Genomic DNA, 13,424 nt, shown 5'->3' with positions numbered 1-13,424 from the left:
TGAAATACAAATCGTATAGAGAGAAATAGTCCTATAATTCCTATAATAACTACAAACTACAACTTCTTACCTGGGAATATGGAAGACTCATGTTAAAACTTCTTGACGCACGTATCCCTTTAGCGGGATCATTTTCATCAACAACTGCTAAATTGCAGAGCGCCAAATGAAAAAGAAAATTGCAAAAAATATATATATTCATGAAATCACAAGTGCAATATAACAAAACACATTTTTAGCTTGTTGTTAATCCACCTTTCGTGTCAGATTTTGAAAATATGCTTTACAGCGAAAGCAATCCAAGCATTTGTGAGATTATCGATCACTTGGCAAAACATTAAGAACACCTAGCAGCAGTGTAGATTGGTCACGAAAGCCAGAAAAGCAATAAAATTAATCGCTTACCTTTGATGATCTTTGGATGTTTGCACTCATGAGAATCCCAGTTACACAATAAATGTTCCTTTTGTTCGATAAAGATTATTTTTATATTCAAAAACCTCCATTTGTTTGGCGCGATATGTTCAGTATTCCGCAGCCTTAGACAGGTCATCAAGGCTTGACGAAAATTCCAAAGAGTATCCGTAAAGTTCTTAGAAACATGTCAAATGTTTTTAATAATCAATCCTCAGGTTGTTTTTAACATCAATAAACGATAATATTTCAACCGGACTGTAAACTATTCAATACTGGAGAGAAACAAAATATCGAGCAAACAGTGTCGAACGCATCAACTAATGTAGGGATATTGTTTTAATAAATCTCGCTGATTTTTCAAAATAAAAGCTTGAAACTATGTCTTAAAAATTCTGTCAACACCCTGAGGAAGCAACAGGAAAAGGAATCTGGTTGATATCCCTTTAAAAATGGAGGATAGGCAGGCAATGGAACAGGGATTTTTCAAAATAGAAGTCACTTCCAGGTTGGAGTTTCTCAGGTTTTGGCCTGCAAAATCACTTCTGTTATACTCACAGACAATATTTTGACAGTTTTGGAAACGTTAGAGTGTTTTCTATCCCACTCTGTCAATTATATGCATATTCTAGCATCTGGACCTGAGAAATAGGCAGCTTACAATGGGAACGTTTTTCCAAACATAAAAAGTCTGCCCCTAGCTTCAAGAGGAAGGAACCACCAGCTTTTATATGTTCTCATGTTCTGAGCAAGGAACTTAAACGTTAGCTTTCTTACATGGCACATATTGCACTTTTACTTTCTTCTCCAACTGTAACGATTGTCGCGGGCTGAAGGAGAGGAGGACCAAAGTGCAGCGTGGTACGTATCCATAATACTTTTAATCAATATGAATACACGAACAAAATCAACGGCTCTGGTGCGGGACGTGGACCCCGCCCCACCTTAGTCTTGGCCCACTTAGGTGGCGCCTCTGGAGCGCGGACCCTTACCGCCGACCCCGGACCGGGGACCCTCGCAGCGGGCCCCGGACAGGAGGGAGACTCTGGTTGCTCCGGACAGGAGGGAGACTCTGGCTGCTCCAGACAGGAGGAGACTCTGGCTGCTCCTGACTGAAGCCCTTCGCTGGAGGCTCCGGACTAGAGGGCGTCGCTGGAGGCTCCGGACTAGAGGGTGTCGCTGGAGGCTCCGGACTAGAGGGCGATGCTGGAGGCTCTGGACTAGAGGGCGACGCTGGAGGCTCCGGACTAGAGGGTGACGCTGGAGGCTCCGGACTAGCGTCCTTCATTGGAGGCCTCGTGCCATAACTCCTCACTGGAGGTTTCGTGCCATGGATCCTCACTGGCGGCTTCGTGCCATGGATCCTCACTGGAAGCTTCGTGCCATGGATCATTTCAGGAGGCTTCGTGCCATGGATCATCACTGGAGGCTTCTTGCCATGTATCATCACTGGAGGCTTCTTGTCATGGATCATCACTGGAGGCTTCTTGCCATGGATCATCACTGGAGGCTTCTTGCCATGTATCATCACTGGAGGTTTCTTGCCATGGATCATCACTGGAGGCCTCGTGCCATGGATCATCACTGGAGGCTTCGTGCCATGGATCACCACTGGAGGCTTCGTGCCATGGATCACCACTGGAGGCTTCTTGCCATGGATCATCACTGGAAGCTTCTTGCCATGGATCATCACTGGAGGCTTCGTGCCATGGATCATCACTGGAGGCTTCTTGCCATGGATCATCACTGGAGGCTTCGTGCCATGGATCATCACTGGAGGCTTCGTGCCATGGATCATCACTGGAAGCTTCTTGCCATGGATAATCACTGGAGGCTTGGCTCTGGGAGAAGGCACAGGACTCACCAGGCTGGGGAGACATGCAGGAGGGTTAGAGCTTAGCACAGGCACCGGATACACTGGGCCATGGAGGCGCACTGGTGGTCTCGAGAAAAAAGCCTGCACAACCCGTCCTGGCTGTATGGTGACTTTGGCCCTGCACCTGCGGGGCGCAGGCACAGGACGCACTGGGCTGTGCAGACGCACTGGAAACACAGTGCGCAAAGCTGGCGAAGGATAACCCGGACTGAAGAGACGCACTGGAGACCAGATGCGCTGAGCCGGCATCATCCCTCCTGGCTCGATGCCCGCTCTAGCCCGGCAGATGCGAGGAGCTGCGATGTAACGTACCGGGCTAAGCACACGTACTGGAGACACCGTGCGCTCCACCGCATAACACGGTGCCTGATCAGTACGACGCTCGCCACGGTAAACTCCACGGGGAGTTAGCTCAGGTGTCCTACCTGACTCTGCCAATCTCCCCGTGTGCCACCCCCAAAAAAATTCTGGGGCTGCCTCTCGTGCACTTCTCCTCGAGCCAACTCCTCATAGCGTCGCCGCTCCGCCTTAGCTGCCTCCAGCTCCTTTTTCGGACGGCGATACTCTCCCGGCTGTGCCCATGGTCCTTTGCCGTCCAAAATTTCCTCCCATGTCCAGGAGTCCATGTTCCCACGCTGCTTGGTCCTTTGTTGAGTGGTGGTTCTGTAACGATCGTCGCGGGCTGAAGGAGAGGAGGACCAAAGTGCAGCGTGGTACGTATCCATAATAATTTTAATCAATATGAATACTTGAACAAAAACAACAAAACGACCAACGAAACAAACAGTTCTGACAGGTGCAACAAACACTAACCAGAAAATAACCACCCACAAACAAAAGTGGGAAAACAGGCTACCCAAGTATGGCTCTCAATCAGAGACAACGATAGACAGCTGCCTCTGATTGAGAACCATACCAGGCCAAACACATATAAATAGAAAACCTAGACCTACAACATAGAACACCCACCCACATCACACCCTGACCAAACTAAAAATAGAAACATACAAAGCAATCTACGGTCAGGGCGTGACACCAACACTTTGTTTTTGCATTATTTAAACCAAATTGAACATGTTTCATTTTTTATTTGAGGCTAAATAGATTTTATTGATGTATTATATTAAGTTAAAATAAGTGTTCATTCAGTATTGTTGTAATTGTCATTATTACAAATACATTTAAAAAATCGCCGGATTAATCGGTAACGGCTTTTTTTGGTCCTCCAATAATCTATCGGTATCAGCGTTGAAAAATCATAATCGGTCGACCTCTAGTCTGAAGTTGTTTAGGCTTGACACTGGGCAAAATGTTATGTTGAATGGAGAACAGGATATGATATGAATGGAGGTGTGTGTATGTTTTATGGGGAACAGGATATGACATGATTATATATAGGTGTGTGTATGTTGAATGGAGAACAGGATATGAGATGAATGGAGGTGTGTGTATGATATGATATAAATGGAGATGTGTGTATTATATGACATGATTGTAGGTGTGTGTATGTTGAATCGGGAACAGGATATAATATTAGATGGAGGTATGTGTGTGTGTGCATACGTTGTGTGTGTTTTGCATTTTCACCAGCATCCTGCTCTGGGAAAAGGTGATAAGGTATGATATGAATGATATGATATGAATGGAGGTGTGTGTATGATATGATATGAATGGAGGTGTGTGTATGTTGAATGGGGAACAGGATATGACATGATATGAAATGTTTGTGTATGATATCATATGAATGGAGGTGTGTGTATGTTGAACGGGGAACAGGATATGACATGATATGAAAGGTTTGTGTATGATAGGATATGAATGGAGGTGTGTGTATGTTGAATGGGGAACAGGATATGACATGATATGAAAGGTTTGTGTATGATAGGATATGAATGGAGGTGTGTGTATGTTGGGTATGACTCTTAACTGCATTTCTTTCCCTGTCTTTTCACATGAATTAATAATCACCATGTGACCTACTGTATCTCACTGCAGCCTTACACTACACACACACCACACACACCACACACACACACACACACACACACACACACACACACACACACACACACACACACACACACACACACACACACACACACACACACACACACACACACACACACACACACACACACACACACACACACACACACACACACACACACAGGGAGAGTACATATGGTATGCATCTACACATAAACAGTACTAGTCTCACAGAGGCATGCCAAGGATACCCCACCCCATCTTCTCTCTTTTTTTCTCTCACCTTTCCTCTCTCTCTCTCTCTTTTGCTCTCTCTCTTTCTCTCTCTCTTTTTCTCTCTTTCTCTCTCTCTTTCTTTCGCTCTCTCTTTCGCTCTCTCATTCTCTCTCTCTTATTCCCTTACTCTCTCTGTTTTCTTCTCCTCTCTCTCTCTTTCTCTCTCTCTCTTTCTCTCCCCTTCTTTCTCTTTTATGAAATGAATTGTAATTTGATTGTTCTGCTGCTCAATTTTGTCTGGAAAATGTACATGGGGAGAAACGTCTGGGTTTATAAGACAAAGCTGTAAACTCTTTTCCAAATGGAGGCCGTGCTGGAAGGGGCCTGTTCTGTTCTGTTTGGTTTGGGCTGTGGATATACAACCACAGCCAAGGGGATGAAACTCTGTTAAACTCTTCTAAATTGGGGACTGCTCTGTCATCTGACACATCATCGCTTTCACACGTTGAGGTTCAAGTGTAGGGACTGAACCTCAAGTTCTAAGGACCAAGCCTGGAAAATATAGGAAGATACATGGTTTTGCTTCAGCATTCCAATCCGGCATGGTTTATTTTTGTTGGAAACATAATTGTCTGTGGCTAGGAATTGGAAGTACATTTTACCCGCAAATTCTGCCAGGAAATAAGAAGCAGTTGTTAGTGCCCCCTAGGGGTGACCTAGTGTACATTCTGCTGAATACTAGACAGAGTCAAAGCAAAGGTTTTACTATGAAAAGACACTTGTCTTTTTTTGTTGTGTCATGGGATTTGACTGCATCTTAAGAAAACTTCTAGGATTAAAGGCATGCTGATTTAATGTAACCATTTACTTTAACCTGACATAGTGTCGCTATACTGTTGTTCTACTGTTATTCCATTTAATATGTTATTTATTTGTGGGGAAATGGAGAAAGTTCTCTCGATCTATTTTGTTTAACTATGCTTCCCTATTCTCTGTAGTACACGGTTTAGCATGTATTTTACCGTCGTACATATAGGTATAACAAGTTGTAGTAAATGCACTGCAGTGTGCCATGAGGTGCGTTTACACCACTTTCCTGCTCTGGGAAAAGGTGATAAGGACACAGGTGTGCTGGAGGGTTACGTGGACCACTACAGAGACAGAGGACCTTTTGCGGAGTTAGTCAGGGGGTTTCAATCCTGATTATGGTGTTCATTAACATCTTTATTTATATCCAAACCATTGCAATTGGAACAAGTACTATTCCCATCTTGTGACAATTCCTCATAATGTCTGTCATTGAGTATAATCCCCCCCCCAAAAAATAGGGGGAAAAAATTCAAGCGTCCCTCTCCCCCCTCAGCCCTGCATCCTGGTTCAGTCCAACCTGAGCATAGGGGTCTAGTGTCACCCCAAGGTAATTTTCTGTGTCATTTGTCGAAAGAACTCCACTGAATACTCAAGAGGCAAGGTTTAGGCTTGAACATGTGGACCTTTTTGTTGCTCACGCTGGCCTTTTCTGCCACAGGAATGACGGAAGACAATGTCATAGACCCAGCTATTGAAGAGAGACCTGTAATAGCCAAGGGCATACTAAAGGTAGGTCTTACATGTGAACCGATGTGGTGATTCAATTAGTGAAATTACTGTACTTACCTTGGTTAAACGTCATACTTCGGAGCAGGACACGTATTTATTGTTAACACATGAAGGCTACACTATCTTTAATCTAACTGCAGAGAAGCAGATTTGACATGGTGGTCGTGGTAAATGACGAATGCTCATTGTCTGTTCCTCTTTCCCTCAGGCTCCAAGTGTGGTTGGATGAGCCATCAAGAAGATGCCTGAGCTCTATACATTCCTTATGGAGCGATGGGCATTGTAGTATCCTTCTATTGTGGTTTCTGTGGAGATTTCAAATAGAGTTATGGGCATTGCAGTAGCATTTTATTGTGGTTACTATGTAGATTTGTAACAGGCTGATCGCTTCTTGTCAGATCAAGTCTGCATTGAACTGTACTGAGTTGTCATTACCTCATATGGTTACAAAGCCTTTTTGTATTTTCTCACAACCTCCCAGATAAACAAAACCATTTTTGTTAGCGACAGCCCAGTTTTATACCAGCATGAATTGGCCCCAAACCACAAGTGTGTCTAACCAGGCCTTCGGGAAACATAGTTATTTGAAACCATCACGTGTCATTGTTTAAGTATGTTTAATGATGTTTGATCTCACTGGAAATATATCCAGAAGTTGATTGTTCTTGTATTCTACAGACAGAGATTGAGCCTAGTCCTGGACTTAAACTGGAGAATCATAGAATGAACATCAGAGAATGCGTTATGGAGAATCTTCATTGAAATAGATGTTTAGTCCAGGACTGGGTTTAATCTGTCTTCGGGGTATCGGCCCTACTGTACATGTTCTTTCCTTGATCCTCCTTTCTAATGAAGTCACAACCTGGAATATGATTCAGGAGAGGAGAAGAATCCACGTCTGATCTTCTATGATGATAAGGATGAGGTTGTTCAGGTTAGATATGGATTCCCATTCAAGGTGTTACATGTCATCTACTGTACGTGTCAGACAAAGATTATCAGCAAAATGCTTGGGGAAATAACATCTATTTTCCTGAGCTTGACTCAAGCCTGACAAGATTAGGGAGGGATAAATAACAATTTTAAGAACACATTACACAAGGAAAAAACAAGAGCATAACAGTGTAGTCTGAAACAGTTCAAGAGAATGTGATGTTAATAACTCCTCTGTGTCTTTTGTGAACCTGTTGCATTATGGTTATTATGGTCATTATAGTTATTATGGTCAGTATGGTCATTATAGTTATTATGGTCAGTATGGTTAATATTGTTTTTATGGTCATTATAGTTATTATGGTCATTATGGTTATCATGGTCATTGTGGTCATTCTTGTTTTTATGGTTATCAAGGTCATTGTGGTCATTATGGTTATTATGGTCAATGTGATCATTATGGTCATTGTGGTCATTATGGTTATTGTGGTCATTATGGTTATTATGGTTATTATGGTCAATGTGATCATTATGGTCATTATTGTTATCATGGTTATTATTGTTATCATGGTTATTATTGTTATCATGGTCATTGTGGTCATTATTGTTATCATGGTTATTATTGTTATCATGGTCATTATTGTTATCATGATCAATATGGTTATTATGGTTATTATGGTCAATGTGGTCATTATTGTTATCATGGTTATTATTGTTATCATGGTTATTATTGTTATCATGGTCGTTTGCCTGTACTGAATGTAAGCATTTTGTGTGTGTTTTATCAGACTGTCCCTGTGAAGAAGATGAAGGTGGATGAGATCAGTAGCCTGCTGGACTCTCTGGGTTTCTACAAGAGATCTCAGAAGGGGGAGGACGTGCCAGAGGAGTTTCAACACTTTCCCCTGAGAGCCCCCAGGGACGAGTTGTGAGCACAATGACATCTGGTGGCCAGACTCTGTCACTGCATCCAGTCACAGATGATGAGAGGGGTCCCAAGGCCACAACATAAGCCAGGCCCTAATTTGAGAACAAACGACTCGGTGCAGCTGTGCAGAGCAGAGCCTACCACACTGTCTCTTTTAAAATATACATTTGTCAATAAAAGTTTAAACAAGTTATGTAGAATGTATCTCATGCTGACTCTGTGGTATAATATGCTGTCTGTCTTCCATCCAAACAAAACGTTGTACAGTAGTTTCAGCAGGTAATGATAGCAGTTAGCGTACCAAAAAGGTAATGTTGACTTCAAAGATTACCTTCATTAATCCTGAACCTATTACAGGGTACTTTTTCAATGGTGTTATGTATACTGAACAATAATATAAACGCAACATGTAAAGTGTTGGTCCCATGTTTCATGAGCTGAAATAAAAGATCCCTGAAATGTTCCATACGCACACAAAAAAACGTATTTCTCTCAAATGTGTTTACACCCTTGTTAGCGAGCATTTCTTCTTTGCCAAGATAATCCATCCACCTGATAAGTGTGCCATATCAAGAAGCTGATTAAACAGCATGATCATTACACAGATGCACCTTGTGCTGGGGACAATAAAATGCCAATTTGCAGTTTCGTCACACACCACAATGCCACAGATGTCTCAAGTTTTGAGGGAGCGTGCAATTGACATGCTGACTGCAGGAATGTCCACCAGAGCTATTTCCAGAGAATTGAATGTTCATTTCTTTAGCAAAAGCCGCCTCCAACATTGTTTTAGAGAATTTAGCAGTACGTCCAACCGGCCTCACAACTGCACAACTGTTTGACCACGTCAGCCCAAGTCCTCCATATCTGGCTTATTCACCTGTAACTTACTAAAATCATTGAAATTGTTGCATGTTGCATTTATATTTTTGTTCAGTATATTATCAGTTTTCTCATTATTTTTTTTAAATTTGTCATCTGAAAACCGCTGATTGCCATCATACTTTCTACTCCTACATATTAAACCCTAATAATAACGTTGTGAATACAGAGACACTGATCACAGCCACGCTCCTAGGTCTGTCAAGGGCGCTAATCCCCTGTCTTCCTCCTCCCACCACTCTGATAATCTAATTAGCAGACACTGCTGTCTGGTTAACTGACTAATCCCTGTAGTCCTCAATCAGGGACACACACACTCTGTCTTCTGTTTCTATACACCATTTTTTCCCCTATTCGTTTAAGAATAGCGTAAATTTTTCTGGACACACACAGAGTGGTAGCGGTACATGGTTGTATTGTGCCACAATGCCTGTGTTCTACTCCCCCATACCCCAGAACCTCCGGATGGGCCTGGCCTCTGTCGGTGGGTCCATGTTCACTAACAACAGGACAGGGGACTTTAGCAGTGACTACAACAAGGACCAGGATGATAAAACAGGTAGGCCTGTTGCCTTCTAGAATATAGGGAGTACTGTATGCTGTATAATGCCTGTTGCCTTCTAGAATATAGGGAGTACTGTATGCTGTATAATGGCTGTTGCCTTCTAGAATATAGGGAGTACTGTATGCTGTATAATGCCTGTTGCCTTCTAGAATATAGGGAGTACTGTATGCTGTATAATGCCTGCTGCCTTCTTGAATATAGGGAGTACTGTATGCTGTATAATGCCTGCTGCCTTCTAGAATATAGGGAGTACTGTATGCTGTATAATTCCTGTTGCCTTCTAGAATATAGGGAGTACTGTATGCTGTATAATACCTGTGTCAAATATTATTTGGAATTTTGATTTGTTTTAGGAAAGTATTTGATATATTTTTGGAGAGTTTGGATATTCAGGAAAGCATTTGTATAATTCAAAATGCTAAACTTCAAATATAAATTGTTTTATGTTTTTATATTCCAGTCAATGAGTTGGTGTCTCACCTACCCCTCCAGATGATCCTGTACTTCAACATATTCTATTTCCCATGCTGGTGGATCTCTGCTGTTCTCATGCTGGATCTAAAGGTGGCTTTTTCCCTACTGTCTTCACAGAGGTTTCCCCAAGGTTTTCCAACGCTCAATTTAGTATGTATGGAATACCCAGATCAATAATACAATATGTCTTTCTTGTCATAGTTGTATTACCTGCCTGGGTACTACCAGGCTCTACTTGTGACTGGAGTGGTTCTGCTTACCATCTGTGAAATCACCAGGCTCTATCTGGGCTATATCGGAAACCTCAAAGAGAAGGTAACTGAATCTAACTTCCTCTCTGGAAACGCTTCTCCTCTCCCCCTCTCTCCTTCACTGTCTTCCCCCTCTCCCACAAACTCAATGAATATCTGATCTGATACACTGCCTGTTTAAGTACCCTGTGTGAGTAGGTGTGTAAACATTCCCACTGCGCGCACTCTTGGCTAGGACGCCCCACTGAGTCTCTGAGTGTGCGTGTGTGTGTGTGTGTGTCTTCATACATCTGTGTGTGTATGTCTCTTTCTCTCTATGTCTCTTCCAATCTGTCGCTTCAGTCTGTTTCTCTGTGTTCCTCCCTCTCTGATCAGGTGCCAGAGCTGGCTGGGTTCTGGCTGATCTCCTTCCTGTTCCAGCTGCCCATTCTACTCTTCTTCCTGACTGACGAGGACATCATCATCCTCCCTCTGGAGAGGGCCGTCCACTCCATCTACCTCCTCTTCATCCTCTCAGAGCTCCTGGCTTCCTTCTTCGCCCTCAGGTAGGATGATGTACTGTATAGTACTGTATGCAATTTATCAGACGCTTTTACCCACAACCTTGGCGTTTCTAGTGCCATGCTCTATCACCTGACCCATATAGGAGCCATCACAGAGGAGTGTCTATGGAACGCTGATGTAGACCTATACTGTCAGTGGAATCAACCAATCTCATGCAGAGCGTGGACAGCAACAGTTTACCTTTAAATGGTCATGGCATCTGTTCAGGGACAGTCATGATATGTAATATCTTCCTATTCTCTCTCTCCCTTCTTCTTCTGCTTCTTCCTCTTCTTCTTCTCCCTCAGGGCCATGACCAGGAAGTTAACCTTGCTGTTCCACCTCAGGCAGTTTGGGGAGGTGGAAAACCTTCATCACCTCCACCATCACCACCTCCACATAACGGGAAAGAGCCCAGCCTTCGGCATGCCATATTATGGGAGGACTGTTCTGCCCATGCCACCACACACCAATAACGTTCACAGTCACTGACAGAGCACAGAGAGATAACCAGGAACACTGTGACTGGGAAGGATGGGACTGGGAGATGGGGTATGATCTGGAGTTAAAGGCGTAGGAGTGAATAGTTTAATGTGGAAGAGAGTTCTTGTGAATAAAGAGGGAGGAAGCTTTTGAAGTCTTCCATGATGTCCAAAATATAATGCTGTATTTTGTGATCTTTATGAAATGATGAGTTGATGCACTGTTTTATAATTGTTGTATTTTCATTTCTAGATATAAAACACATGTAAAATATATATATATATATTGGACACCGGTAGTAGTGATAGCCATAACATATTAGAACCACATGGTGGCACTAAATGGCCATAAGAGGGGTTAGTAATAAACTGAAAAGTGGGGCAAAGTCCCAATTTGTAAGGCAGAATAATCACAAACTGTCATGCTGCACAGATACTGGTTAGAGAGCCTTTCTGATTGTCTATCCAAGTGTAGCTTGTCATGAGCTGTCAGGAGCTGTCAGAAGCTGTCAGAAGCTGTCAGGAGCTGTCAGGAGCTGGTCAGAAGCTGTCAGAAGCTGTCAGGAACTGTCAGAAGCTGTCAGAAGCACTCAGAAGCTGTCAGGAGCTGTCAGAAGCTGGTCAGGAGCTTGTCAGAAGCTTGTCAGAAGCTGTCAGGAGCTGTCAGAAGCTGGTCAGAAGCTGTCAGAAGCTGTCAGGAGCTGTCAGGAGCTGTCAGAAGCTGTAAGGAGACAGGAACAATGGCAGCACAGTTTAATAGAGGACTTTAGAAAATATGCTGGATAACACATCTCAAATTAATATGAATTAAATTACCATTCTATACACCAGACAACACGTTATTTGTTTGAGAAGGAAGAAAGTGGTTCTCTTCCAAGATTTAAAAGTTTTCTTTCAAAAACACATTTCAACTAAAAACTTCTAATAACCAACATACAAGCAACCTTGTACCCGACCACCAATCCTAAAGGTTATCTACAAATAACAAAATTATTATATATCACTAAATAGAAATCACAGCCTCAATGTGTTTCGAGTCAAGCTCATTTCTCTCTAGCCGATCAAGACGATCTGATCACTATCTGATCGAGATTTGTTGCATCTACACATGGTAATAAAATGTATCTTATCTTCGTTCATATTGTGACCAGATTCAATGGCCCTTCCCTGTATGCAAATTATTCCAACCTGCCTTGGACCCCTATTATGGCATAAGCTGTATCAATTGAGAGAAAATAGCACACTTTTAAAGTATACAATACTTCTATACTCTCATCATTACAGCCTACTTTTGTTATGCAACGATGTAAGACTGGGCGTAATGGGCTACTGTCCCTATGACCTCGACCTGTCCATCGCCATACAAATAAGTATTAAGGAGAATCTCTCCCATCCATAAAAAAGTCACCACACAAATGCTCTGAGTATCTGGATATGTTTACAAAATACAATTATTGCACAGTATAAATAAAAATGACTCTTAGCTCCTAATGTAACCTAACGACAGAAACAGGTTAGTGTACAAAGTGCGTCTCTGAATGGCGCAACGCATTGTCCAAATAGGTCTGGACAGGGTTGCTCTTTACGCATGGATGTTTAAATACGTTGTCTTTATATAATTGTAATCTTGTATTGCAATAACCTTAAGTATAGGACTAAACAGTACCAAAGAGAAAAAAAGTGACATGCTGGCAGAACGACCCTGGTTTAGTTTCCGCCAAATAATTGACCAGTGATAATTCGTTGACGGAACATCAATATGATAACCTATTGCGAGACGCGTAGTCAAATTATAAATATGCATGGAGAGAAATCGATAAAAAGTGCAATCGATAAAAAGTGCAAAGGAGCACACATGTAAAGTAAATGGCTTTATAACGGAATAAAGTGTACATCTAGAAGTAGCCTAAAGAGTCCTTCGTTTTGAAGCCTAAAGTATATTGGACAGTGGCCTCGCTCATGCTTCCAGAAAGCTATGCGCCGTTATGCATCAGTTTGGACATCTTGTGCACTTTATTGAAAGCTGGAAAATGCTAAAAGAATATTCACCACCCGTCCACGGTTCATTCTGACTATTTTATTATTTGTATTTTATTTCACCTCTATTTAACCAGGTAGGCCAGTTGAGAACAAGTTCTCATTTACAACTGCGACCTGGCCAAGTGGCGTGGCGGTTCTAGACTATTTCAACTGGGGCTATGGGGCCAGTTGTACTGTTAGAGGGGCCAGTTACATTAGACGTTATTGTTGTCATATCGTTTTCTTCACTGCATTG

At 42.5% G+C, this 13,424-nt stretch overlaps 2 protein-coding genes across 2 annotated transcripts; both read left to right on the top strand.

Moving 5' to 3' along the window:
• Nucleotides 1–5,897: 5,897 nt before the first annotated feature.
• selenoe (selenoprotein e) lies at nt 5,898–8,542 on the top strand. The gene is made up of 4 exons (XM_055885979.1): nt 5,898–6,091; nt 6,300–6,376; nt 6,947–7,025; nt 7,813–8,542. The coding sequence occupies exons 1-4, from the start codon at nt 5,978–5,980 to the stop codon at nt 7,954–7,956; spliced, it is 414 nt and encodes a 137-aa protein (XP_055741954.1). The 5' UTR covers nt 5,898–5,977; the 3' UTR covers nt 7,957–8,542.
• Nucleotides 8,543–9,103: 561 nt separating this feature from the next.
• Nucleotides 9,104–11,329, top strand: zgc:112294 (transmembrane protein 17A). The gene is made up of 5 exons (XM_055885980.1): nt 9,104–9,393; nt 9,860–9,963; nt 10,075–10,188; nt 10,467–10,669; nt 10,976–11,329. Exons 1-5 carry the CDS (start codon nt 9,261–9,263, stop codon nt 11,157–11,159), a joined length of 738 nt encoding a protein of 245 aa, XP_055741955.1. The 5' UTR covers nt 9,104–9,260; the 3' UTR covers nt 11,160–11,329.
• Nucleotides 11,330–13,424: the final 2,095 nt, after the last annotated feature.

The sequence above is a fragment of the Salvelinus fontinalis genome, chromosome 28 (genome assembly GCF_029448725.1).
Source record: "Salvelinus fontinalis isolate EN_2023a chromosome 28, ASM2944872v1, whole genome shotgun sequence".
In the NCBI taxonomy this organism is placed as follows: domain Eukaryota; kingdom Metazoa; phylum Chordata; class Actinopteri; order Salmoniformes; family Salmonidae; genus Salvelinus; species Salvelinus fontinalis.
This window is presented reverse-complemented; position numbering and strand designations above follow the sequence as displayed.

Coding starts and splice junctions, on each gene's coding strand:
- zgc:112294 (XM_055885980.1), top strand. CDS start 9,261: ATGCCTGTGTTCTACTCCCCCATACCCCAGAACCTCCGGATGGGCCTG. Junction 9,964..10,074: donor TTCTCATGCTGGATCTAAAG/GTGGCTTTTTCC, acceptor TTCTTGTCATAG/TTGTATTACCTGCCTGGGTA. Junction 10,670..10,975: donor GCTTCCTTCTTCGCCCTCAG/GTAGGATGATGT, acceptor CTTCTCCCTCAG/GGCCATGACCAGGAAGTTAA.